This window comes from Corvus hawaiiensis, chromosome 20 (assembly GCF_020740725.1).
Source record: "Corvus hawaiiensis isolate bCorHaw1 chromosome 20, bCorHaw1.pri.cur, whole genome shotgun sequence".
Classification (NCBI taxonomy): Eukaryota; Metazoa; Chordata; class Aves; order Passeriformes; family Corvidae; genus Corvus; species Corvus hawaiiensis.
In genome coordinates, this window is record NC_063232.1 from 6,959,991 (window position 1) to 6,986,595 (window position 26,605).

At 44.8% G+C, this 26,605-nt stretch overlaps 1 protein-coding gene across 7 annotated transcripts in view; it reads right to left on the bottom strand.

The window, feature by feature from the left end:
- COL26A1 (collagen type XXVI alpha 1 chain) overlaps positions 1–26,605 on the bottom strand; it is a 167,180-nt gene that overhangs the window by 135,900 nt on the left and 4,675 nt on the right. For all 7 annotated transcript variants that reach the window (XM_048324819.1, XM_048324814.1, XM_048324817.1 and 4 more), the window contains exon 2: positions 6,029–6,151. In XM_048324819.1, coding sequence (XP_048180776.1) covers positions 6,029–6,151 — 123 coding nt within the window. The remainder of the gene's footprint in view (positions 1–6,028; positions 6,152–26,605) is intronic.

Sequence of the window (26,605 nt, forward strand, 5' to 3'; positions counted from 1 at the left end):
GTCTTCTGCCTTTGCCAAAGGGAAGGAAGAAGACTCTGTTTACCTCTGAATATGTCTGGTTCAAACAACTTAGCAAAAGACTAAACCCAGGAAACAAACCTACCTACCTCCCACGCCCTGATGTCCACAGTAATACTTGACAGGCTCCCAGTCCCAAGAAAAAAGGCCAAGGACACAGAGATAGATGTTTCTATGCCACCAGAGTAATCATCAGCTCCTGTCTTTACTAACAATCAGATGTCAGTGCTATTGCAGAGCAGTGCTGCAGTAAGGAGGAGGAGTGCTCAGAGGATGTCTGGGCAAGATCAAAAGGCCTCAATCAGCAGCCTGAGCACAACCCCTGAAACAGGTGACCCTCCACCTGTGCCCAGCCAGCACCACACAGCCATTGTTCAAAGCTGAGAATGCCCCTTTGTGCTACAGCTCTAATCCTACACACCCAGAGCCTCTGTCTGTCCTGCTTGTAGGAGCACTGTTCGTCCTGCATTTATATCCCATGTGTGCTTTGAAGAGCAGACGCCTTTTTCCAAGCGCATTTCTCTCCAAGATGTGGAGTCCTAAGGGAATTAAACACATAAAAGAGTTTATGTCTAACAGTACTTCAAATAGCAATCCTAATGCACTGGAATAAGCTCTGGGACTTATTATTCAATTGACTGGAAAGCAAGAAAGAGAGAAGGATTTCCCTGTGGCATTACTAGTTCTGAAACTGAGGGGAAACATCAGCTACAGGCCAATCTCCTGGGTGACAGATCCCCAACTTCTCCTACTGACCCTGTAGCAACAGAGTTTTCAAAAGCACAGAAGACCAAATTGGATGAGCCTGCAGAATTCCTTCTTTGTTATTCTACAAACTAGCTTGTAAAATCCCCCCGGGAGCAGTAATGTGTTCAGTTTAAATGAAAAGAACAAAAAAAATAAAGAAAACCCAGCATTCAAAAACACCAAACAAGAATGATCCATGCAAGATGTGTAGCCTGCTTACATTAAATGCACACAGCATTTGTGATAAGCCAAACCAGCTACAATACTGAAAGGAAAAAACAGGCAGTGACAGGCAGCTGGAAACGGCATCAGAGCCCAGATTTGCTGTGTTGCAAGAACACTCTTCCTTCCATCTCTCCCATCTCTGCATGAAGTTTAAAGCCAACAGATGAATAATTAAATGTTTGGAGTTTCGATAACTTATCAAAGTAAGAGACCAGGTAAACCCATCCCTGTACAAGCCAGCTGTGGGTTTCCTGGAAAATCTTCAAAGTCTCTGAAGGCAGAAAATGCTGCAGAGACAGGAGGCTCAAAAGCTGAAGTCAGACAGCTCTGTGACCATGGAGCACAGCAAAGCATAACAGGATAAAAACTCACACAGCCTTGCTGGGAACATTCATTTTCAAGGATAGGACAAGCGGGAGAGGAGCTGGAATATCCTGCTACAACATGAGGCAGCACATTTCCTGAGATGAGATGGGGATTTTCACAGCAACAACAGTTTGAAGCACAAAGTGTTTGTCTTCTGAAGGCTGTAACAGCACATGATCTGCCAAGGCCATTCATCCCATCCATTCACCTCCTGAGACACTGCTTTACTGACTGCAACAATCATACACGAATACTCTAATCAAAAGTAGGCTGATTTTGGCCAGCTACAGTACAGCAAGCAGCTGCCCTGTTGTGCCATAAAACACAGTAAGAAAAAAGCAGCACTGTTCTCATCTTACAGGTGAGGTGGCATGGCTGGACTGAAGGCACAGGAAGTCACAAAAGCTCCAGCAACTGAATGTAGATCTCAAATCCTTGCCTGGCCTTCAAGACCACCCTCCTCAGTGAGCCTTGAGGAGTGCAGTGTCCCAACAGGACAGGACTGGGCTGCAGCAAAAGGATTGCTGAGGAGAAGGATTAAGGTTTGGATGCCTGGGTTTACTGGGAGCTGGGGACAACCATCCAGGCAGTAAAGAACCAGAGATTAGGCTGCCATTGAAGCCCCAAGGTAGGGACTTTGTCCCTTCCTTCAGACAGACAAATGGCATGTGAGTGTGAAGCAGCCCAGGAGCTGCAGCCAGGTTGCTGCAGAGCGTGACACAGCAAAGGCACAGCCCATGGCACACAGGAGCCAAAGCCTTCGCTGCCCAAACAGAGAGAGCTCAGGAACAGATCTGCTGAGGGAAATCCTCCAGCCAAGACTGCTCCAGAGCAACTCAGCACTCAAGCTAAATAAAGAGCCTGGGGTGGAGGGCAAGAACAGAACAGTTCAGCTCAGCCCAGCCAAGATGACGACACTCCTGCTAAAGCAGCTCCGCTGCAGCTTCCCAGGAGCAAGTGAATGGACAGCAAGGACATCTCACAGCCGAGGCTGCAAGGCTGGGATCTCACAGATCCTCCTCTGGCAAGGGCTTGACCCTGAGCTGCAGTTTGTGCAATAAGGGAAAGAAACACAACAAGAATGAATGGGAGACAGGAAAGGGATTAAATCCTCGTCTGGCCACGCCGATGTCTGCTTGTAAGCGGAGTCTCTGCAGCAGAGAGCCCCTCTCAGCTGTCACCACAAGTCTGAGAGATGCCTTTTTCCTTGGCTGACATCCCTTTTGCTAGTGAGCAGCCTGATAATGGGTGCTGGCAGAATGAAAGCTCTCCCAGATATGGCTGACTCCCTGTAAACAAGGAGATGAAAACAGTTTGTTTCAAATCACAGCTGGGAGAAACACTACAAAGCCAAAATAGTGCCAATGGCTTACTGACATTTTGCATTGCTTACAGTCACACAGAACACTCTGTGCCCTTTAATTCAAGCTCAGGCACCACACATCTCCCTAGAGAAGAACAGGAGAAGGCCAAAAGACACTTTAAATTTACTTTTTTAGCAAAAGAAAAGCAGATATATTTCTATTACCTGAACAACCACAGGGATATAGAGAGCAAGAACATTTTTAGCCACTACCAGGCCTGGAGTAAGCCTGGCCTTGCCTGAAGCTAGACTTCCAGAAATCCCAAAAAGAGAGAGACTGGTATAGACAAGGTAAGGAGGAAACAAACAAGTAGGGCACCCAAGCTGTTTTCTGCTCTGTTTGTCTTCTGCAGGGATTTTCAGAGACCTGTCAAAGGAAGTTGTACAGCTTGGTGGCTGATGAAAGCTTACAAGCCCCTTCAAAGCCAGTTTCTTAACAGAAAAATCAGGTAAACAAATACAACTTGCAAGGAACTGCACTAGCAAGTGAGGGGCTGAATAGAAAAGGCACTACACTGCCTTGTGACTTTGGGAACTGTCTTTCTTATTGCTATCCTTTATACACAAGGAGTTTTCATCTGAAAACAGGAGATGGTGTTTACCTGAATTAGGAGAGAGATCAGTGTTTCCTAAAAAGACAGTACCCATTTTGGTGAGAGAGAAGGAGAAAGTATTTCTTTTTAAAAAGTAGTTTTAGAACTTCAGCTTGACTCCAAGATAAAAGAAAGCCACTTCAAGCATCCCTATGGGCTGGCAATGAAACAGTGCTGGGCTGCTGTGTGCTCAGAAAGCAACACCTCAAGCACACAACCTGGCTCAGGGGTACCAAACATTGTCCACAGTAGTCACACATCACAAGATCCATCGTTTTCAGCAGCCGGTTTTCATCCCCTTATCAAAGTCAGGTGCACTGCTGAAAACAAACAACCATTTATAAAAGATGTCTTGGCTGGGGATAACTTATCCAACAGCCCATTCAGCTCTCAGGAAACCAGAGGATTCACCTTCGTTTTTATTCATTCTTGGGGCTCTCCCTTTCAGACGGTGGCAGTAGGGGAAATTATCAGGAACCAGTTTTACCTCTGATGATAGGTGGGTGGGTTCCAGCATTTTGTCAGCAGCTTTCTGAGAGGTCCTTGGGAAAGAGGTGCAGGGTCTTTCTCTACTTTATGCAAGAATGTCATACCATGTGTGGTTAGAGGACAGACATTAGAGTCATTTCCCTGGAAGGGCTCCATCCTCTTGTCCTGCATTTCCTCCCAACTCAAAGGGAACAGAGCACTGATGTCCCCCCATCCCTTCTGGAAGGTTTCTCCACAGTGATCATCTTCCAAAAATGCAGCTCCTGTTAGCTGAGCTTTCACCAGCTGAGATCTTGAATATTTAATAACCCCAGCTTCTTTCCATATTTTCGCACAGAAAGAAAAATTGAGATGTCTGCTGCTGTTCTGCATTGTCTTCAAACAATTGGACTCATCAGGCAAACAAACCAAACTACATTTGAAACTGAAAATGTTCCATGAACAATGTCACAACAGCACACACTACTCCTAAAGTCTCTGGGTTAATGTAAGAATCAATGGCATCAATCAACTGCAGGGGCCCACAAAAAGAATTTTTACTAATAACATGATCAAATGTTTGGTACTTATGAAATTCCAGTTGTGTTAACAACGAAAAATAAGTAAGATTTTTGGCAAGTTTAGAAGACAAGGTGAAAGCTCACAAGTTTCTAATGACAATTATGTGCCTAAAAAGCCTGGGAAATTAAAAAGCTTCAACAGAAGTTTGGCCATGACAGCATAAAATATGAAGTGTTTCAACCACAGCCTTGCACAAAGACCAAAGAGACACCAAAACAGATATATTACAAGTAAAAAAACTGAGACTGACCACTGGCCAAGTGGAAACTAGAGAACCAACTATGGGAACAGCCCCATGAACAGCAAAATGTGAATTCCAGATGAAGTGTCACAAGAACAGGGAGGTGGGTCTCAGCCTGCAGTTCAATCACCTTCTGGCCTGGTTATCAACTACAGGAGGACCTCAACCAATGCCCTGTGGTTGAATTGGTAACAATAACAATAAAATGAGTGAGCTCTGTGAGCTAAGTTATGGCTTGTCTACTTGGGAAATTGTTTTAGAAGCTAGGTGCAAATGTAGAGCACAATGGCTTTTCTGCCCCAATTCCCAGATGGGTGGGTAACACTGTTCTGCTCTGAGAATGTCTTTCAGAGAAGGCAAAGCTTAACAATGCAAAGACATTTTACTGAGAGGTGGTAGCTGGGGACAGTTATTTCACACTTTTTTTTCCTTCTTAAATGTAGGTTCCAAGACTGTAAATGATCGAAAGGCAAAGCAGGCTCAGGACAAGTTTCTGACACGTAGCTGGTTTTAAGCTTTGTTTCTCGTCTGAGGAGAGGACATTCTGTTTTAACATGTCTTTAAAGGGTATTGAGATCCAGGAAGTCTGAAGAAACTCCACTCTGAAAGATCCAGGGCACATTACCTTTGTCCCTCATGGACTATAAGGGATTTGATCGCAGCAAATCATGAAAACCAAAACCTCAGTGTATGTGATCAATATTACCACTACAACCCTGAGTACAGGGTACCAACAAGTCACACAGAACCATTGATCCAGCACCCCTGCTCACCCTGGTCAGTCACACTGAACATTTATCTGCTTTCATGCCTGACCAGCAGCAGCCTCCTGTGTGGAGAAGCACAAACAGGCACTGCAGCCTGAGCTAAATTGTTCCCATAAATTGTCCTAATACTGATGTCCTTAAATTGAACCCAGGCTGAATTTTCTCCCCTTTTGTAAATGTAACTGATGTTGTCACATAACTTCTACAATAGAAGTTGCTTAATGAAGAAAAGAACTTTGTGTTTCAAGCAACTTGTGTGAGATTATATCACCCAAATAAATAGGCATTAGGTAGGTGGAGAATGGATATTAGATAGGTGGGTTCATGTAAACTTTCCTCTATAAAAGATGTAGCATTTTACCCCTCGGTGTGCTTGTTTTGTGGAAACCTCCACCTTGCACAGAATAAACAATATCTCCTTTCTAAACTAGACTCTCTCTGTGTTTAGAGAGTTCCTAAAATGGGAAACAGTGCTACACTTACCTTCACCGGTGACTACCCTGCAGTTATCACCAGTGGCATTCTTCAGTCACAGCACCCCAAAGCAGGATATCCCAGCTGACCCTCTGATCTCAGCCCTCTCTGCAGTACTCACCAGCAACCAAACAAAGAGGAAGGGCAGGAAGGTTTGGGCAACATGAGACATGAAGATTTTTACCTCACTAAGTTGGCACAAGGTCCTGGCCACCGGCAGCTCTGATAAACTCTCTGGATCACCGTTTCTGACCCGTTCTGCACCTGGCAGGAGACTGTCCTTGTGACCGTGTAGTGACACCAGTGCCTGCAGAGAGAAAGGACACACACTAATCAGCCCCAGTAAGACAGCCAGTGAACCAACACACACCAGACTGCAGTAAAAACAGGCCAAGTATCTGGCATGGGGTGGTTTCTTCTGCCAGCCATAGCCAGGCTAACTTGTAGTCTTCACTTCTCACCCCCCCCTCCTTCTAATAGCTGCAGAAAGATTCCCAGCTTCTGCCAACCTGAACCACAGATCCAGTTTTGCCTCTTGCTTGGTTGTCAGAGGCCAGGGTTTTACAGTGCATAATTTAGTTCTGTGACTTATCAGAAACAATAGGACTTGAGAAAAAAAAAAGAAGTGTTCCAAATCTCCTGATAGTCAGCTCCCATTGTACTGGTCTTAATTCCATCCTGCTTCTTATGGTATCATTCCCCAGCCTCCCACCATTCTGAACAACAGCAGAGTTGGAAAATTCTGCTTTTTGGTGTGGTGGAGTTCTCTGTCAGCAGGTCTCAAACAAGCTGGGTGCTGAACAAGTTCTGTTGTTGTCCTGCTGAGGTTACAGCCTAAAAATGGGCAAGGGAAAATGCAGGGGAGGAAGGGACAAGTGTCTCACAAGAAAATAAGAGAGAGACAGACCCCTCACTGCAAGGTGTATGAGACAGAAGGAACTGCATTTTCAGCACAGGGAATTTGGACCTAGAGAGCCTTCAGGGACCTTGTCTGAAAAATAAAATGTTTTAGGTTCCAGTTACATGTCTGAGGGGGTACAGAAAAGGTTATTTTCATTTCCCCCTTGCACTCATTGCTCATCTTTGCCAAATGCTGGTTCACGTTTTTGTGAATATTTTGGTGTGGAATGTTTTGTGATGCTTTTGTACATCAGTGTAGTGAACAGGTTTGAGAATCGCTTTCCTACTGACTGGGGATCAGAACTGGGGTCACTGTGGGAAGTGGAGACACCAGTTTGTGCTCTAAAACACACCCAGTGCTTGTGTAACATTCCCTGCTGAACCAGAGGAGTCCTGGCTCCTCATCTATCTTAAAGCAAGAGGCCTCAATAGAACAGATCCCTTCAAGCACCACAGCGACTCCCTAGCCTTGCACACCAAAAATCAAACTGCTTGCACAGTGGAAATGCACCTGCACATTCCCTTCTCCTTCCCTAAACCACCTCCTCTCTGCCACTTTGATTTCTCCAGAACATGCCATTTACATCATTTGTTGTTTTTCTCCCCTTTCTGCATTCCCCTCCCATCTCCACAGGAACCCCTGCTCTCTGGATAGCTCCCATTTCCATGAATAGGAGGCACACATGCCAGGACCACATGGGGCCAGCGGGCTGCTCACTGACCCTTGGGCTACAGCCGGCCGGGAACGCTGGCACACCCAGGGAGGGGTGGCTCTGTGCCCAGGGCCACGAGCCTGGCAGCAGGGACAAGGCTCAGCTGTGCAGCTTTCCCTGAAACACTGCTCCTGCTCCCCATAAACCCCGCTGTGATTCCTCATCAGCAAGTGTGGACTGTGGTCACACCTGAGGTGACCCCAGGTGGGCAGGGAGGTCTTACAGAACCACTTGTCTCAGATTTGTCAGGGATCTGTGGTGTATAAATAGGGATCAGACACCCTGTATTAACATCTGCAGCATCAAACCAATGTCCAAAACAAGGGGGAAAAACATAAAGTTCATGAAGCTTCAGATCACACGATGACATCAGATCCTTTAACAGGCTCAACACAACTTCACACAAACACAAACACAAAGTTTAGGGAGCGGGGCCAGAAGAAACAACGACATGAGCTAAAGGCTGAAATTGTGATAATTCAAGGTAAAGTTTTCCTTTTCATTTCACTTGCACACTGGGTGCAATCAGCCATTTGGTCTCTCCAAGCTTTATTCATGGGGTTTGTTCAGACAGGGGTAATATCTCCTCCTGCCATAGGAACAGCCAGTTGAGCACGGAAGGAAAAGCAGCCACGAGAAAGGGGGAGAACAAGAGGAGTTGGGAGAACCACAGCTCTGCATTATTTACCCCAAACATGTTTTTAGCCCAGTGCTTCCAGCCATGGGAAGGACAGCAGCTGTGCATGAGCCTCAGAGCCAAAGCATTTCATGTCATGTAAAACAACCTGCACACACACAGAACCTGCCAGGATAATGGCAGAATAATGTGTCCTGAAATCATGAAAACCAAAACGTCTCATTAAGATGTGAGGAGTAAAGGAATTGTTCCCACCACAGGAGAGGAAGGAAGCAGCAGTATCCACACTAGCAACATGTAACAGAGCATGAAGGCCCATAAATACTGGAAGCAAATTCAGAATAGTTACTGAACATTTTAAATCAGAGTATAATTATCAAGGACTTGAGTACCTCCCCTCATGTTAAGGTCATTTTTCTGGCTTGTCAATGAAATCCAAATAAATATTGAATTACACGTTACGCTTTAACTGTTACGTAGCTCGTATGTGTGTCCCTCTGGCCTTCTCCTGGAGTCAGCTGGGAAGAATTGCTGTTTACAGGGTACATGGATTATCCTACACTGATTATATCACTCTAGTATTGGTTTTGCTGGGTTTCTTGAGTACACACAAGGTACTTCTGTGTCAGATGGGAAAAAAAATAAAAATCAACTGCACTCTGAAAAAACCCTCCATATCTGATGCTAAAAATACACAGTTTCATATTCCTGAAGGGAAATGAGGTGAATGAAAGCAAACACCACCACACACCCCAGAAGAGAAAGGCAGGTGATGGGGGCAGACTCCGGAATTGCCAGAGGGAATCTGGGAGCCAATCTGCTCTTGTAAACGGACAATGGCAGCTCAAAATTGCAACTCTTAAGGAGAAATTGGAAACTAATCATTACCCTCTATGCCTTCCCTTGCATAGACACAAATTTAATGTCATCTTGCTCCTTCAAGGATTATTTTCAACTAGCTTGGGAGTCTGGCACTTCATGTGTGGCTCTGGAGGTGGCACTGTGCAGGCTGCCTATGTCAAAAACTGCAAGAAATGTTGATTATTCTAAGCTACATACAGAGCTGATTCTGCCGGGGTTTCTGTTCAGTGGGTGCTGCTGCAATGCATAGATTTTCTTTCCAAACAAGCCCCAAACTGCTGTTTTCTGAGTAGGTCTCACATTTTTAACAACTTATTCCAAGGACCAAGTAGAGCAGGTACACATATCCCCTTGCAAGTCCCAGGAATTTGGCAGTCAGGTTGTAATTCCTGCCTGGGAACAGCCTTTCATGGAAGTGAGAGGTGCTGAACAGAACTTGGTACAACCTCATGACAGAGCCTTGGGCAGCAGTTGAAGATAAAGGCTGCTCCCATTCTACAGCACGTTTGGGTGGGGAGAAACCCAACACCTTCCCAGGTTCATTTCTTCACATGACCTGACAGGGACCTGTTATAAAAGGAATCAATCACTACAGGAAGTGAGAAGTTCCCCGAGGCTCTCCATCCACTGCTTTCCTTGCCTGAAGCCATCACCTGCGTTTGCCAGGCTGAACAGGACTGACAGCTCATGGCAGGGTAACAGATCCTTCACTCAAATCCAGGGACAACATTTCACCTTCCTGAGCAGGAGCACAGAGAGAGCAGTGACAGTGATAAAGTACCACACTTATCACCTCATCTCAAAAGCAGAAACACCAGTGTGGGCATAAATAAAAAAAGGTCAGACCCCAAAGATACTCAGCTAATCAAATGTGAACACAGATTTCTCCAGCTTCTCTCTTTACCAACAGGAGGGAGAGTTTGGTTACAAAGGTACCCACAGCCAGGAGTGAAAGGTACATCACACTCTTGCCTTCCCATAGATAGCATAATTTTCCTACAAATACAACTTTCAGGGATTTTTTACTGTGGCACACAAGCAGGTGAGACAAAAACAGGAGCACAGCTGGTCAAGGATGCATTAGGATATCCAGCTTGGAATTCACTGTAGATAAAATAGCACAGTGATTACAACAGAAAGAAGACAGACAGACAAAACCATCCCAAGACTTCTCTTTGCAAGCCAAAAGTCAGCAAGAACAGCCTCTAGAATGCAAGCAGGCTTCAGACAACGTGACGAAAGGCCTCATCATGGCTTACAGAGATTATAAATGACCCTTTATATTACACACAGATGCTAGAAAGGAAGGTTTAGGACTTTTACTGGCATGCATCCAGGATGGCAGAGAATATATTGCTGCTTATTCAAAAAGAATATTCCAACCAAGCAAACAAAATGATCCAAAGAGCAGCTCCTTTAGGATCTCATGCATGCTTATGACCAGCATATTTAGTGTGAGGTTCTGCAGCATCCCATGGAACTGGTCCTTGCTTAGAGAGAGGAGTTTCACTTGGTCCATTTCTTCCAGCTGTTTCCAAAGAAACACCCCCTCCTCTCACACCCTATTTAATTCTTGCAAGACTTTCACCCACAACAGAGGATCTGCAGATCATGGCCCGTAAGCTGCTGATTTAGACAGTTTCCTTCTGGGGCTACAGACGGAGACCTCACGTCTTGATCACAGCTGACAACGTGTTTTTCCAGAGGGAATACGGGTGTTGATGCCAGCAGATATCTCATCATATTTACTGTGTAGGTTCAGGATGTCACTGTGGACCCTTCAGGCTAAAAGGAACAACAAAATCAATAGTTTGCTTCCACTTGGAGAAACTCTGCACACTCCTGTTTGGAGCTTAAACTGATCCCTCCCTCAGCAGATGCTGAGAGATGCCTGCTCTCTGCTGACTCAGCAACAGCAGTGATGGCTTCAAGCACCTGGACACCGGAGGACACAAAAAATCCTCACCTTCCAGAGCACATGGGGAACAGCATGAGAGGATCTCCCAGGGCATCTGGGTTCACTCAGAAAGCTGGAGCTGCAGTTTGCTTCCATAGGCAGACACCAGAGACAGAGCCATACCTACACCCTACTGAATTTCTGAACCTTCTGCACCCCTCAGCAGAAGCTTATTTGGACTCACAGCTCACCCCTGGAGATTCTGGATGTCTTTACAGCCTGTCATCCAACAGTGAGAAAGAAAAGGGACTGCAGAGGGTGGAGAAGTGTAAGGTAACAGATAACCAAGCTAAAATACTGTAGGTTCCAGAAGAGCCACATACTCACATATCAAAGCTTAATTCCTGGATAGCATGACTGAGTTAGAGCAATCTTCATGGATGGGAAGACACTGACAGGAAGCTTCATCTTCCCTCCCTTCTCACCATTGGGATTTGCACAGTACTGTTTCCTAAGCCTACGGGGTGCATAAGGGATCTCTCCATCCATCCATCCATCCCTCCCCCATGAATGCTTAGAAACACTCACACCACAACACACTCACAGAGCCATCCCCAAAAACAGCGTTTGCTTCTTTCCTAGTCCAAACTGCTGGCTTTTCCCCAAGCTTCTCTGCATCCTGGGAGTCCCTGGAGGACGTTCCAGGAGGTTCACAAGAGAAAAGCCACCTGGCTGTTAGCTGGCTCCATTTCACTGGAGAAGGGATCACAAACTGAGCAGTGTTAGAACCACCGGGCTGAACCGATCAGGACTCAGCAAGCAGCCGGTGAATCGGGAGCGTGCAGCTCAGAATGAAAGCGGCTGCATTCTTGCCTAATCACCTCTTTCGATGGGGTGACAGTTCCGCTTCACACACAAAGCCAGGGCTGCCGTGCCCTGCTAAGGACGGACCGACAGCTGCCGTGCCCTGCTAAGGACAGGCCGACAGCAGGCACCACCTCCCACACGGCACCTGTGGGATGATGCTCTCTCTGGACTGAAGGACTCGGCTCCAGCTCCCGAAAAACGGAGCTTTGGTGTGGGTTTGGTAGAGACTTAAGTGGACAAGCCAGAAGGAAGGGAATTCATTCTGGGAGTGGGGGGAATGCTTAATATGCAGGGTTGTTTCATCAGCACCTGTTCCATGTGTTTGGGCACAAACTGACCCTCCCCACTCCCAATAAATACCACAGAAGTCTCTCGGTGAGGTTGGCATTTCTGATGCTTGTGACTTGCCCTAAAGCTTTGTCCTGTGTAAACAACTGCACTGAATTATCTTTTTGTTTCCATAAGGATAACACACTGTGTGTTATACTTAGCAGGGATCAACATTTAGGGCACAGAAAACAGTAGGAGTGTTTTGATAGCTAGATAGATTTCCCCAAGTTTCCTCATAACATTTTTCACTGGAGCTATCAATTTCCCTGCAATCCTAGAGAGGAATTTCAATAAAATCAGACGGTCACTGACTTTCACTGGGAAAAAGTTGCCATTCTGACTCAATGAAAGCAAACTGTGCCCTTTTCTCTGTGTAAATAGTACAGCATCCCATTTGCTCTGCCAGAACAGCAATCCATACACTGTGTGCTGGAGCCCACCATTACAAGGGGTTAGTTATTTATATATTCCCCTGAGGCCAGGAGCAGAAGTTGCCCTCTACGTGCCAAGAAATCCAGATTCAAAGTCTGCCAGGCTCTCTGGGGTATCTCTTCCTGAACCATCCAGCCATCCAGTTCTATAAAACTGCATTATTCCTTTCTTATTCACAAATACACACCTCCCTGAATGTGCTTTGACTCTCATCAGGATCAAGTTTACCAGCTAATTCAGTTGGCTGTGACCAGATTACTCTTTACTACTGTGACCTGCCTAAAGAGGAAACAATCCCATCACATGTTACTGGAAAGCTCAGATAAAAGCCAAGTTGGGCTTAAGATTCCCCTGTTCTTGGCTGTATTCATGCTCTCCTCAGGTAACTAGGTTTTAGGATCAAGGCTGTCATCCAGCTCGTTGTCCAGCAGAGCCAGCTACAAAATTCAATTGTAACCAGCAGTCTCCACAATCTTGGAATGTTCAGAGTTGATGGATTGATTCAGGCCTGTAGATAGATGGACCATTGCTAAAGAATCCATGAAAGACCACCTGGCAGGGGCGAGGGGCTGGCTGTACACAAGCTTATGATGGCAGAGTTCAGCTCAAAGCAGATTCTGCTCCTCCGTTACAAAGTTTTAAGAGGCCTGCAAGTCAGAAGCCATGACAAGCCACAGTAATCTTGTTGTCAATATTGATGTTTTACGCATGCCTTACTCCCACTGAGCACTTCATAGTCACTAATAGAGGTTACCCTGACTCCTGTGAGAAAGGGAGAAAAATCTTTGTAACAGCCCATTCATTTTGGGAAAGGAATAAAACTGGAAGGCTGCTGGTGTTTCTGAAGCCAGACAGCAGCAGCCATTTGAAGCAGCAGAGAGCCAGAGGCACGAATAAGAACAAGACAAGTTCCAGGTCTCCCACTCCACTATGCTGGTCAGACAAAGATTGGAAGGAACTCCAATCTCTCTGCACACACCACCACTCCACCCCCACAATAAGAGTCTGAACAAAGTGGCCATAAAAATAAGTTCTGGCTAGCAGAGTAAGATGGGACAATTTATCTAGGAACCTCCCAATAGCATAACCCTTCCCCAGGGGGGCAATATGTTCTGTGCTTAGTGCACTTCAAATGCTCACTTGCCAAGAAGAGCCTTAAGTTTTCCCACAAAAAGTGGATTATCAGAGCCTGCTGGAGGGAGTTTAGTCCTAGAGGAATCTTTACCTTAGGAGGAAAACACAGTTCAGTCTGCACAACAGCCTCAATCTTTAGCAAGTTCTGCAGCCAAGCACATTTAATTTCCTTGCTTTGCTTTGTGCAGGGATGACCCTGCAAAAAGCACTACCTCAAGGGGTGAGCTTTCTTCAATCCATAGGAAACTGCACAAGATTTTACCTTATCCTCCTGCAGCCACTGAAGTTACATGGGCTAAGGGAAGCCCTCTCTCTACTGGAATTATTAAACACCTAGAAGCAGAATAGCTAAATACTATGGAACACATGTGCAACTCTTCTTCAGAGACAAGGAGGGAATCCAGCTCCCCAGAGCCACATTCAGCTCCTTCAGCCATGAGAACATTCCTCTTTTCTTCTAACTTTCAAACTCATTCACAAGGCACCTTCCAGCTGTTGCAGCTATTCAGGAGGGGCTGTGAAGATGAGAACACTCACCTATTACATACACTTGATTCACTTGTAGAGCATCAGCACTGACATTAATGCAGGATAGTGATGCCTTTTCCTGGTCTTAAAATCAAGACTCAAACATGGTTAGAAGGGAAAAAGGGATTTTACCTTGGTATTTAGTTTAAGGATCCTTAGATGCACCACATCCAGGTCAAATGCACCGAAATGCACAGCCCCAAAAGATCTGGTATACCATTATATGTCTTACTAATTAGCATATCTATCAAAAATTCTCCAGTGAGAGGCTCGAATGAGCCCCCTTCCCCAAGGAGCCTTCCCCTGGATGGTTCTATCTGAGCTTACAGAATGTGTTCTGGAGAGGACCTTGGGGCCTGGGGCACACTGATCCCCAGCTACAAAGCTTCTAAAATGTTGAGTCTCTGAGCTGAACAAACAAGGTCAGGAATGTAGGCAAAAACCACTAAGGATACAGAAGTTGTAAAAAGGTATAACAGGAGTCTAAAAGAAAAGACAAAAAATCTTCATGACATCAATAGAACAGAGGCAGATGAAGATTTAAACATCGATCAGGGAGGTAGTATCAGAAACAAACCGATCACATTCAGAACATGCCCCTCAGTGCCTGTATACCTGTCTGTGTGTGCATAGGGGCAGACAGCTGAGAAGACACAAGGAATATTCCTCCAGTCCCTCTGGTTTATACCCAGCACCCATCTCCCCTCAGTTTGCCAGTGACATGTTCCAGCTGAATCAAACCATAAATATGGTTGACCTGAACCATAATTACCTTCAGCATGGAAATGAAAGAAGTTAGTCCATGACTGAGTGCTCAGAAATAAAAGGGGGTTCACTCCTTTGAAGTTCTTTGCTTTTACAGACATTCTTTTACGCACTGAAATGTTTTGCTGCTCCCTCCCCTGAACTTATCACAATCAATGAGAAGACAGTAGTTTCCAGCATTCACAGAGGGAGGAAAGAGGAAATGTACAAAAAAAATCCATGGAATCTGTCTTTGTTAAATTAGACTGACTTGATGGAATTTGGCATTTGATATCCATGCAGCATGGAAATCATGCACAATTACAACCAAGTATGTCATTTTTGCAACATAAAAGCTGCTTGAATTAAAGCCTTTCAAAAGAAGAACCCGAGTCTAAACATTTTTGCACAGCTGGATAACATGGTTGTAGATAGGTCTAACACCTCCATACTGTGAATACATCCATAGTATTGGTTTGTTCATTCCTAAAAAGCCTGACCTTGAAAAGAGGGGTGGGATCATGGAAGGAACAAATCCTTACGAGCTTGATTGAAAGTAGAGAGCTGGGATTTGGCACACCAACTATTTGTCTGAAACAGATCCCTGTGGTCAAAGTCTACATTTGGTACTTGTCTGTGTCCTACTCTGAGGGTCTGATCTAGAACTGACTAAGCTGAGGCAGTGACCCTGATCCTCATTAGTAGCACCAGACTAACTTTGATAAAAGTCAGTACATCTACGTTCACAAAAATCCATTCAGATTTAAACTCTAACTTTGAATTAGCAAGAGGTAGAGTGCAAATTTGAAGTAGAAGAATGGGGCACTGACACATACCTGCTTGTCCTCAAAACCTTTGCAGAGAGGAAAACATTGGGCAAACTGGTATAAGGAGTCACTGACCCTGTTAGAGCATCCTGTGCTTTACTGCTGCTCCTGTCGTGGCTACAGCTGCTCCTCTGCCATCCACAAAGGCAGTGCCCATAGCTGTCTGTAATTCCCCTTGCCACATTACACTGTAACAAAACACTTTGCACAATTCACTCCTCCAAAAGGGACAAATCAGGCTCCTTCTGGATTCAGCGTCTCCTTAAGTCACACACTTTGCCCTATAGAGCCTGTATCTGCCTCACCAGCCAGTCTGCAGGGATTGGACAGGGCCTGCTCCCAAATTTGTTTTGGTTTTTTGCTTATAGAGTTCTGTACAGACAACAGAGCATCTTTGTGCCTCCCATTCAGCCCTCTGGTGCCAAACTCCCAGCACTTACCAGCACCAATGAATGCCACATGCATGACAGGAACACAGGCACTTGGCCCAAAAGAAGCAGTGTTTTTCATTAGCATTATACCGGCACCAAAAACCACAAACTACAGCAAGAACAAAAGGCAATGTCAAAAGGACAGAGCTGAGTGTATCAAAAAAAAATCAGGATGGCATGATCAAGTCATTGCTTCCTACTATTGCATGATGTTAATCTGTTCAGGTAATATGCATGTTTTGGGTCTTTCCTGGAGCTGAACAGTTGGGATATTGCTGCCACTGGAGACAGGTACATGCTTTTGATAGCTAGAAAGAAAAAGATAGGTAGAGATCCTGCAGACAGCACATCGCTTTCTCTTTAAGGGAATGCAGATGTGTTTTCCTTATGTTTTTCAACCCTCAGAGCAGTGAACCCCAAAAGGTATCAAAAACCAGATCAAAGAATCACCTTCAGATTCACAAGTCTTAGGATGCAACTGGAAATAGCTGCACAAACAGCTGTGTCAGGAAAACGGACCCCACAACTCCTCTAGCAACACTTCTTCCTCGTGCCCCCTTCTCTTTTCCTGTGACACATTACAATTGTTTCAGTCTAGGTCTTCCATTTGGTCAGTGACTTGTAAAGGAATTTGTGGGCTCTGGTGCACAAGGGACTACACAGCAGACTTTCCTAAGTAGTGACCTACTGTGTGGTTGCCCATCACTGTTGGGAACAGGATTTCATGAGCCAAAGGCACCTCTTCCAGAGTGAAGCTGCAGCAGGTGTGCAGGCTCAGCTGTATTGCATATCACTCCTGGTTCAGGTGACTTTCAAAGAGCCAGACGTGACAACAACCCCACTGAAACCACCAAGGGAACAGCCTTTCCTCAAGTGCAAGAAAACCTACTGTTTTCTAATGTTTCCTCTGCTGGAAGAGGTGATTAGAAACAATAGGACAGTCTAGACAAATCCTTCTTCTTATTTTGCTTTGAGATCAACAATTTCTCCTCTTCGTTTTAGATTTCTCATATTAGCCACTTGTGCTCAGTGAGGCAGCTGAAGCTCAGGTACCCCTGAGCCAGCATTTGCACCAGGCCTGAGACAAGACTCCTGCTGGTGCTCCAGGAAGATGCTTTTGGGGACAGCTGTACCCCACTAACATGACCAGTACCTCAAGAGCAAAGCACTTTCCTCCAGTAAGTGCTCTGCCAATGTGCCAGGTCATTTGAACACCAGGCTGTGTTGTGTGCAGTAGATAAATCAGGTTGTTACCCCCAGCTCAGCTCAGAGATCCCCAGGATGAGCCACATAAGACCCAGTTCAGTGAAAACAAAGTCTTGGAAAACCTCTCTGCCTGGGTATTCAAAGTGTTAATCAGCCTGGAAAACAAACCCCAAAGCCTGTGTGTTAATTTGCTATTTAAATTGAGAACTTTTTATTCCATGTCTGCCATGTCTGGCACAAGGCTGTCCTGGGCGTTACTACAATAAAAAATAATTTGGAAAATAATCCTATTGTTCCAGTCACACCCATGGGAGTTTCATGTGTAGGGAAGTAGGAACATCAGAACTGAGATCTGTTCTGTGATCAGAGAGCTGAGTTTGCCCTTTACAACAGCCAGTTTTGATCCAAGGGCATATTGAGCGCAAGATCAGAAACTGAGCTAAGGCAGGAGGATCTATCAATAGCTTTTAAGGTTAATAAATTCCAACTTGCACAGGCTAAAGCTCTTAAAAACCACCATTAGTGTAGCAAACTAGCAACAGCCTTTACAAACACAAGTCCACATCCATGGGTGGTTAGCTTATCATATATTTCTCTTCCTTGCCTCCCTCTCAAGCCAGTAATTCCCAGTGCCCATCTAAATGAAGTTTATTGCTCTAGAACACCTCCCCAGACCTTCCAAAGAGCCTCCTCTGCACTAAGTAGAGGCCTCATGGAAATCTCCCTGCAACTCTAGCATGTCTTGGAGGAGGCAGTTCCAGGCACAACAACCTGCTGCACCAGCAGCCTCCTTTTCACCTTCCTCCACACTCCCACTCTTACACTCTCCTGACTGCACCTGCCCAAAGCCATAAAAAATAGCCCCATAGCATCAGCTCTTTGCACACAGTAGTCCCAAACCCCTGCTAGTGAGCACCCAGTGTTCCCTCATCAAGTTTTAAACTCACTCTTCAGCAGGTGGTGTGTTTTAATCACACGGAACCCCCTGCACTTTGATATCTGTCCACAGACAGACTGTAAAGAGACAGCAAGAAACTAAATGCTCTACCTACCTATTTTCGATGTAAAAGGTTTGTTCTGCTTTTAACACAACTTCCTAAGCTTTCACTGGTTTTGGAAGCAGTCACCATACCTCATTTCTAGCCAAGAACAATTATTTGTATTCTCCTTTTAAACCCTGCTGCAACCCAGTTTGTTCATTAGAAATAAAAAGAGCTTAAAAAAAGAAAGCCTTTCTCTCGTGAACGGAAACACTAACACCTTTCTCTGTTATTAAAAAATTCTTGAGCAATCTAAGAAACCGCTTTAGTGCCTCAGTGCTTTGGAAGCCTCTGTTTGGAAGGGAGGAGATCTACATTTCGGTATCCAGGTGGAAAATGGGTTTGATTTGGCCAAGCAATAACAGCTGAAAAAAAACCCTCCATAGCCTGTGCACGCACAGTAGATTCCTTAGGAATGATAACACTGCCTTGAAACATTCCCGAGTACACACGTGGGAAATCGGATGGGGAGAAAGCAGCACTGAGCAAGAGAGGGGACAGCAGGAGGTCTGAAGGAGAGATACAGGCATTTGGTCAGAAAAATTCCTGCCCTGTTCTGTGCACAATTGTACAGCAAACTCCATTAGATGGGGGTTTGTAGGGTTTCTTTGGTGGTGGTTTAAGTTAAAAGTTACCTGCCAATGCAAAAGGGCAGAGCAAACAAACTGCTCCACCATGGCAAAATGCAAAACCCCACAACATAAAGCATTTTAATCACAAATTGGTGAGGGTACATACAAACTGATGCCCACAAATGAACCAAACTCCTAAAGCAAAGGCTTCACAGGCATCCCTCATCATTCTGCTGGGAGTGGGAATGTCTGGAGTTATTGGTGAGAGGGTCTTGGTCTGTGTGCGCAAACCAGTGGCTGACACTAAAGACATTAAACATACAATACTTACAAAAGCTTGGAGCAAATTCAAGGCAAAATCATTACAGAGAGATTAACTTTTTTCCTCTTTTTCTGTTTACACACATTTCTTCCATCAGAGGATGAAGAGTGACACAAAGAGCATGGAAGATAAAAGTTTGATTAAAACAAGCAGTTATGACCTGAATTTTATCAACGGGTGACAGTTATTCTGTATTTCTGGTACCTTTTTCGTAGTTTGGGAGGAACATCCTACTGTTGCTTTACTGGCTGAGGGCAAACCAGCAAACGTGTGAGTGACAGACAGTAACAATCTGTGTTTATTATTGCACTAAGTATGTACACAAACAGCCTTCACATGCCACAGCTCAAACTTGTTTGTGGCTTTTTCTCCCTCGTACAAACATCCATGAGAGGTTTCCTCTACACCTTTCACTACAGTTTGGAGAAATTTTTCCACGCATTGTCTCAGCAAAGGATAGTGCCAGATTCAGCCACCCTGAAAGCAAAGCCAGCAGCTGCCATGGCCACAGCACTCTCTTGAGCCATTTCTAAGGAGCTATAGGGGGATATACGAACACTGCAGTGCTGAACATCACATTAAACAGCTGTGACAGACTCACGTCCCAGCAGGAAAAAATGGTTTGAGTTTTACTTGAAACCACTTCATACACAAGTCCAAAATGTTGGTAGAACCTCAGAGCACAAAGTGACAGAACAGCTCTTGAACTGGTTCCCCTTGCTGTAGGTATGTCCACAGGAGCAGCCTGTTCACCTATCCAGCTGTTACTGGCAACATTTGAGCCAGAAGCCTGTGGGAAGTGTGTGATTCCAGTCAAATGTTTGTGTAGGGTTTGGTGTTGGTCTTTGTGGTGGGTTTTTTTGGCTGGTTGGTTAAAAAAATCCAACCAATCAACAACAACAAAAAAACCCAAACCACCCCCAGACATCAGAGCTCATGGAGATGCCCTGCAAAGCCAACCTTGCCTCCTCAGGGATGCTGGGATCCAACCCATCACCCAGACACAGGCAGCACAAGATGACTCCCAGGCTCAGCCAGGACACTAGCTGAAATGTCCAGCACAAATCAACCCCGTTTCTAGCTGCATTCAATTCAAGAGACAAGCTGGGATGATTCCTGTAATTTCCATGTTCCCACTTTTCTCCGCTTTCTTCCCAGCCACTGTAGAGATACACGGCTTCACCATAACCTTACTAAAAGTTATGCAGCCGCTTCTCCAAATGGTACCTGGGAGCTGAAAGTTTACCTTCAGCAAAATTCCACAGTCATTTGCAGAAGCTACTTTGAAAACCTTCTAGTTCAGATGCCAAGAACCACTTGGCAAGGCCTGACAGACATAATTAGAGAGCTTGATTGTTTCAAAAGGACATTACCCAAGAAAATTAGTATGTTGCTGCGGTTCTTGAAATAAATTTCCAATGGGTTTGGTTGCAGAGGTCTTGCAAGGCTTTTAGCAGACTTTTAATTACAGTATCAGGCCTCAAGTATTTTTCTAGTGCTTGGCAATATGAGATGCTATTATTTCTGCTTGCAATGCACACTCATTCAAAGCTTATCCACAGGCCGACAGCCTAAGAATTCCTACCACTCTGTAATCCAAAATTTTTGTATCATTTGTGATATACATTAGTGACTTCCAGTAACAGCTGCCCCAGAGACAGCATTTTACTGTGTGATAGTTTAAACCCTTTGGCTCGGTGCTGTATCCTGAAATACACTGCAGGGAGACTAAAGCTTTTGCTGCAGGTTATGCTGATTTACAGCAGCATTAAGCCAAGCACTGTAACATCCTACAGAGCCAACTTGCCTTTTTGCTCCCTGCTGTACTTCAGATAGGAACAGGAAAAGTTTGCAGCATCACAGCCCAAAGCTGCCTTTGCTCCAAGGCTGGTGCTTGTGGGTCACACCCATTGCCACAGGCATTTGTGTCCTGAGCCCCATCGGTCAGTGCCGCTTTATGTGGGACATAAACGTATGTCCCACATCCAGGCTCCCAAAAACCACCCTGGGGACACGAAAACCCCTCAGCCTGTGCCATCACCCAGCCCTCTGCTGCTGGTCAATCCAGTCTGTCTTGCTCAGCACTTCCCTCTCCCACCCCTCAGCATCCCCTTCAAACTAATCCTTGTCTGCAGAGCTCAGGCAAAGACTTATTCCCAAAGACCAATTTCAGTCATCCAGACTCAGAGGGGTGCAGTAAACAGGGAGCACAATGACCTCTATTCTGTAAGAGTGGAAGTTTATACAAAAGCCAAGTATTATCATTCATAAATTTATTATAAACTTCGGCACAAATTCATATACAATCCTTTGGATTTTGTAGCTTTCCCTCTAAGATATAACCACACCCTCGTGAAATACTCCCCAGAGCCTTCCCTTACATGAAGGGAAGTATTACTATTCTCATTTTATTTAGGGGAAAGAAAAGAGAGAAAGAACTTGCAAGTCTCAGTTCCCAGACTTTGCGCTGCTCTATAGAATATATATTGAGCATTTAAGGAAATAGTATTTTTCTTGGGAAAGAGGGTGGAAAACAAAGCCTTAAGAATCAGCCAGCTAATAATTAAAAGCAACTAAATCCAGATCACTTTAAGCTGCACATGAGAATCTGAACTTCTCAGATGCTGAATTCCTCTGCCGACCAGAAAAGCCAGGGTCACTTGCCCAGCTGGTCACTATTGTTCTGTCCAATAAAGTTCTGGCAGGAATGCATGTTAAACAAAATACAGAGATTAGGCATAGCAAAGAATGCAGCTCCCCCCTCAGTGTTTAGGTTAGCAGGGTTTGCCATGTTGAAATACTGAAGCTTAAGCATATCAGATTTTCTCTGTCCTGTACTGCTGGTGCCAGTGACAGACACAAGCTGACAACTCAGTTCTCAGAGGCACTGCCATTTTAGCTCTAAGTTTATTAAAAGCTGCATAAAAAGTTCACCTCAAATCTGCAGTGACCACTAATTAAATCAGTGTTTTCTTGGAGATGTAGAGTCACAACTGAGAAAAGCTCTCTGTACATCCCCACATGCCAGAAACTTTAGAAGGACAATTTAAACCAAGCCAGAGACTCAAGGTACCAAATTTTGAGAAACTTGCAACAAGGTAGCTCATCTCTAAGTGTCTTAGGATAGCCTAAATTTCCAAAAGGAAACGTAGCACCCAGTGACTAAATACAGCATCAAAATGGCAATGACCTTCCTAACCATCTGCCATATCCTGGCTCTGAACTGTCGAGAGCTCTTTAGCTCAATTTACAACAAGTGACAACACAAAACTAGAGTGAGACACAAAAGCCACGAGAACGAGTCATACAGATGATCCGACAGAGACCTTCAGAGATCTTGCAGGAGCACAGCTTTTACCAAGCCAATGCTATGCACAAAGCAGCCCTGATACCTCAACTGGGCCAAGAATTTCTCAGCTCAAAGAAAAATTATATTAAATGGACAGATATTTGAGACTCCTCAGTAGACTTGCAATGGATATAGTCCTTGGAGAACTGCGTACAAGGAGGTTATAAATAGCCTGGATTTACCTCAAAGTTAGCGGGTTATATTCAAAGACACCGAGGATTCCTAAGTTCCCCCACAGGGGTACAGTAGCTCATGCTGGGTGAAGTTGTGGTTCATAGGTAGGAAGCATCTAAGATCCTGTTACCATGGCAGTCTCTCCCCTCTTTCTCCCTCTACAGAAAGCTGCAATATAATTTTCTGTCAGAGGCACACAGTAAATCTGGAACAGGTACAGCTGAGATACAGACCTGCTGACAGGCAGGTCTAGGTGTTTCTTCCAGGAGAGCCTTTTTAACTCATCCTAGCACAGCAACAGAAACCTTATTTTAGTTGGTACCGCTTTCACTGCCACTGAAAATGCAAACAACTCAACATTTGAACAAGATACAGTGATGAGACAAGCAGCCAGACAGCCCACATTGAGCAAGGTAGCAGAAACCAGACAGGTTCTGGGGAAGAACAAGACAGAATCAGGCAAGAAGAAAGCCAGGAAGCCAAGCAACCCGAGGCAGGAACAAGAGAAGTGGCATCAGATGAAAAAGTCTTTTTCTTTAGGGGAAACACAGGCAGAATCTCCCTCGGGTTGGAGTGTTAAATTCATGTGGGGAGAGCTGTCACCCATTGCTGCCTCAAATGAGGATTTGAAAAAGCTCCCTGTGCTCTGCTATGTTTACAGCAATAATGAGAGCCTGGAGGAAGGGGTTAGAAACATCTGAGTTTAATAAGGGCTAAGCAGCACACAGCAAAAAAGAAATGTCTGCCCTTCCGTTCAGGGCTACCACACCCCAGCAAGCACCGCCACCCCGGGCCAACGGGAGCCCAGCACGGAGACATTATGTCATCCACCAGCCCATCTGCCCCCAGCCCTTCCCCAGGAGCAGCAGCTCAAACCAGGCTGAGAGCTCCCAGCACCACACTTCTGAACAACTAAACAAAGTCCTGTAGGGAAAAAGCAGATGTTGATTGACCCCAGGCACAAAACAAGCCAATGACAAGAAGGGAAGTTTTTGTGTAGTGCCTTAACTGAGCAACTCCATCTCACAAGGTCATCACAACAGGGCAAAAGGAGTATCTAGCTCATTTAGCACCTATGCAGCTGCCTTTTCTAAGTCCTAAACAGCTCTAACATCCAACATGCACAGGATAAGGGGCATCCCGTTCCCATTTCTCACACAGAAAACCAAGAACCTCAGTACTCGGGTCCTGCAACCGAATTTGCTGTGCCCCTTCCTCACAGTCCACCCCCAAAACTGCCTTTTCATGAAACAGGCATCTTTCATGAAACACCTTGTGCTATACTGCCTTTATAAGGCATGCTCTTTCCATGTCCTTGGTCTTTTTATTCCATTAAAAAGTGGAAATCAGGAATCAAGTCTTGTCCATCTGCAGAGACAAACACACCTCCTCTCCAGAGTGCACATACACACACAGAAGAGGCGGGGGGACATCCAGAAGAAACAGAACTGGACCTGTTCTTAACTCTACAGACTCAATACAACTTGGTTACACAACCACATCCAGGGAATACTCCCCTGCCTCATGATTTCACTGCACTGGCATTTCTGAGATGCTCTGAGCAAACACATGCCTGTATCCAGCACAAATCCTGCAAAGAATATCACTTCCACCCAGTTCCTAGGGGCAGAAAAAGTGGAATTGATTAAAAAGACATCTGACTACATAACCTGATGTCAATATTGGACATGAATTGGTCCCTTCTATGCAGTGGTACCTCACATGAGCTTTAATGTTTTGACAGATGGTTTGTTTGCTCAGCACAAAGGCAGGTGGCTGGATAAGAACAGCCTTACTCAGCTCTGGGAGGATGGACAGGAGACACAAAGCAAACCACAGAGGTAAAGGCAAGAGTCCTAAATAAGAGAATCTCACAGATACATTCTCTTCTCAGTTCCAAATTCAACTGTTATGATTTTGAGTGGCAGATTCTCTTTTCCAGATAAACTACATCGACATGGAAGAGGAGACTGATCTGTTCCAAACATGAAACATTGTGAAGCTGCCTTCAGCTTTTGTCTCAGAGGCATCCATTGTGTGGGCCTCTGGGTGAAAGCCATTTCTAGACAGATAGAAGGGGCTTCTTTCTCTGCCAGAAATATGATTGCCCAGCTTTAGAAGCTGAAAAGGAGTCTGAAACCTGAAATAGCTTCCTATTTGTTGGTCCTCCCTGAAACATTCAGCTATTTTCAAACAGCCAGGCCTAAACATTACAGGCAACACTTCCACCCAGGCACACTCTTCACTTACACATCTGATCAATTCCAAGAGAAGGAAAACACTGCTTGTCAAAACCAGCCAAAGCACCAAAATCATGTAATATATTACACATTGACAAGCAATCATTTCTCCCAAAAAAAAGGAGGTAAGAAACAAAACCAAAAAGGAACAACATCACAGTTCCTACTCTTGCTGGTTTTCTGCAGGACTCTAATTCAGATGAGTGCTACACTGTGCATAATTACACTAAGCAAGCGATTTAGTGTTATTCAATTATATAAAAAGATGGAAAATGTAAGGCAGTAACCAAATTAGTAGCATTAGCCTTTTTTCCAATTTGCAGCTATTATCGTCAACAGAATCTTTGTGATATCTAGGTTGGCACAGGCTGGCCGTATGCTCAAAGATTCAAAATAAACATTATGCCTCAGTGGAAGTAGATTTAAGCACTGTCTAGATCTGCCTAATTAAAAGTGAGTCAAGAGCTTTGTGCATATTTCAGAAATGCAGTTGGATGAATTTTTGTATTATCCTACAGGAAATGCATCTATGCTTTATAAACCAGTAACATTTCCGGACATGCTGGAGGTCTAATGCAGGAAAGGGTCCATTACCCTGACCCAGAAGGCCTAAAGCACTCTATGCTTTCAGTTTTTCATCGTTATCTGAAAGACAGTCTTCATTTTTCCCCCTTTGTCAAGACACAGCCCAACAAAACAAAGATGTGAGTGAATATTCTATGATCCCAGTGTCACAGAACCACTCCCCAGGCAAAGCTGTGACATTTCTAACCTGACTTGTTTCCACTAGGACTTTAGCACACTAACAAGCTCAACTTTAAACTAAAAAATAAGGATTATTGAAAGAAACATTTGTTAATTTATCCAAGGGGAGCACAAGTTCACTGGCACCCATTGTTTTGCCTTTCTGCTCCCTTTTTTTTTCCCCCTCGAGATGGTAAATGAAACCTACCTAAGAGAAAATTATTCACACAAGCAGCTGGAAAGACAGGACAGCAGATTTCCTACAGGAATACAATTTACTGCAGTAGCTACAGCCACATCTGGTATTTAAAAGCCATTCCAGTGTCACCAGACCCTTACACTACCATTGGCTCCACTGCTAATTGCATTGCAAAGTTACAGCCCTGAACCCCATGAGTCAGATGAAGATCATATGGCTGCAGAGTCCAGGGAACAAACACCAGATAGTTCCAGGGTCTGGTGATGAGCTCAAGACCTTCTGACCTCTTGGTTACCTGGGTCGGGCACTTCAAAGCTGAATTAGAGGAGAGGACTCAGCATGACACAAATCCCAGTTTGTTTGCTTGACATCCTCACAGTCCACAGCAAACCAGAGACTTCAGGCAATGAGCAGACTATTAGGTGATGGAGGGAATGACTCAGAGAGCAAGATCCTGTCACTAAAAGGAGAACCACATTTGGCCAATATGTATAGTTTTATATTCCACACCCACTTAAGAGTCACGAGAGGTTCAGAATTTGAGGCTGAAATAAGGTTCAAGTCATCTTTCTCTAGTGAAGAGAGAATTAATAAAAATCCATCAGGAAAACTCC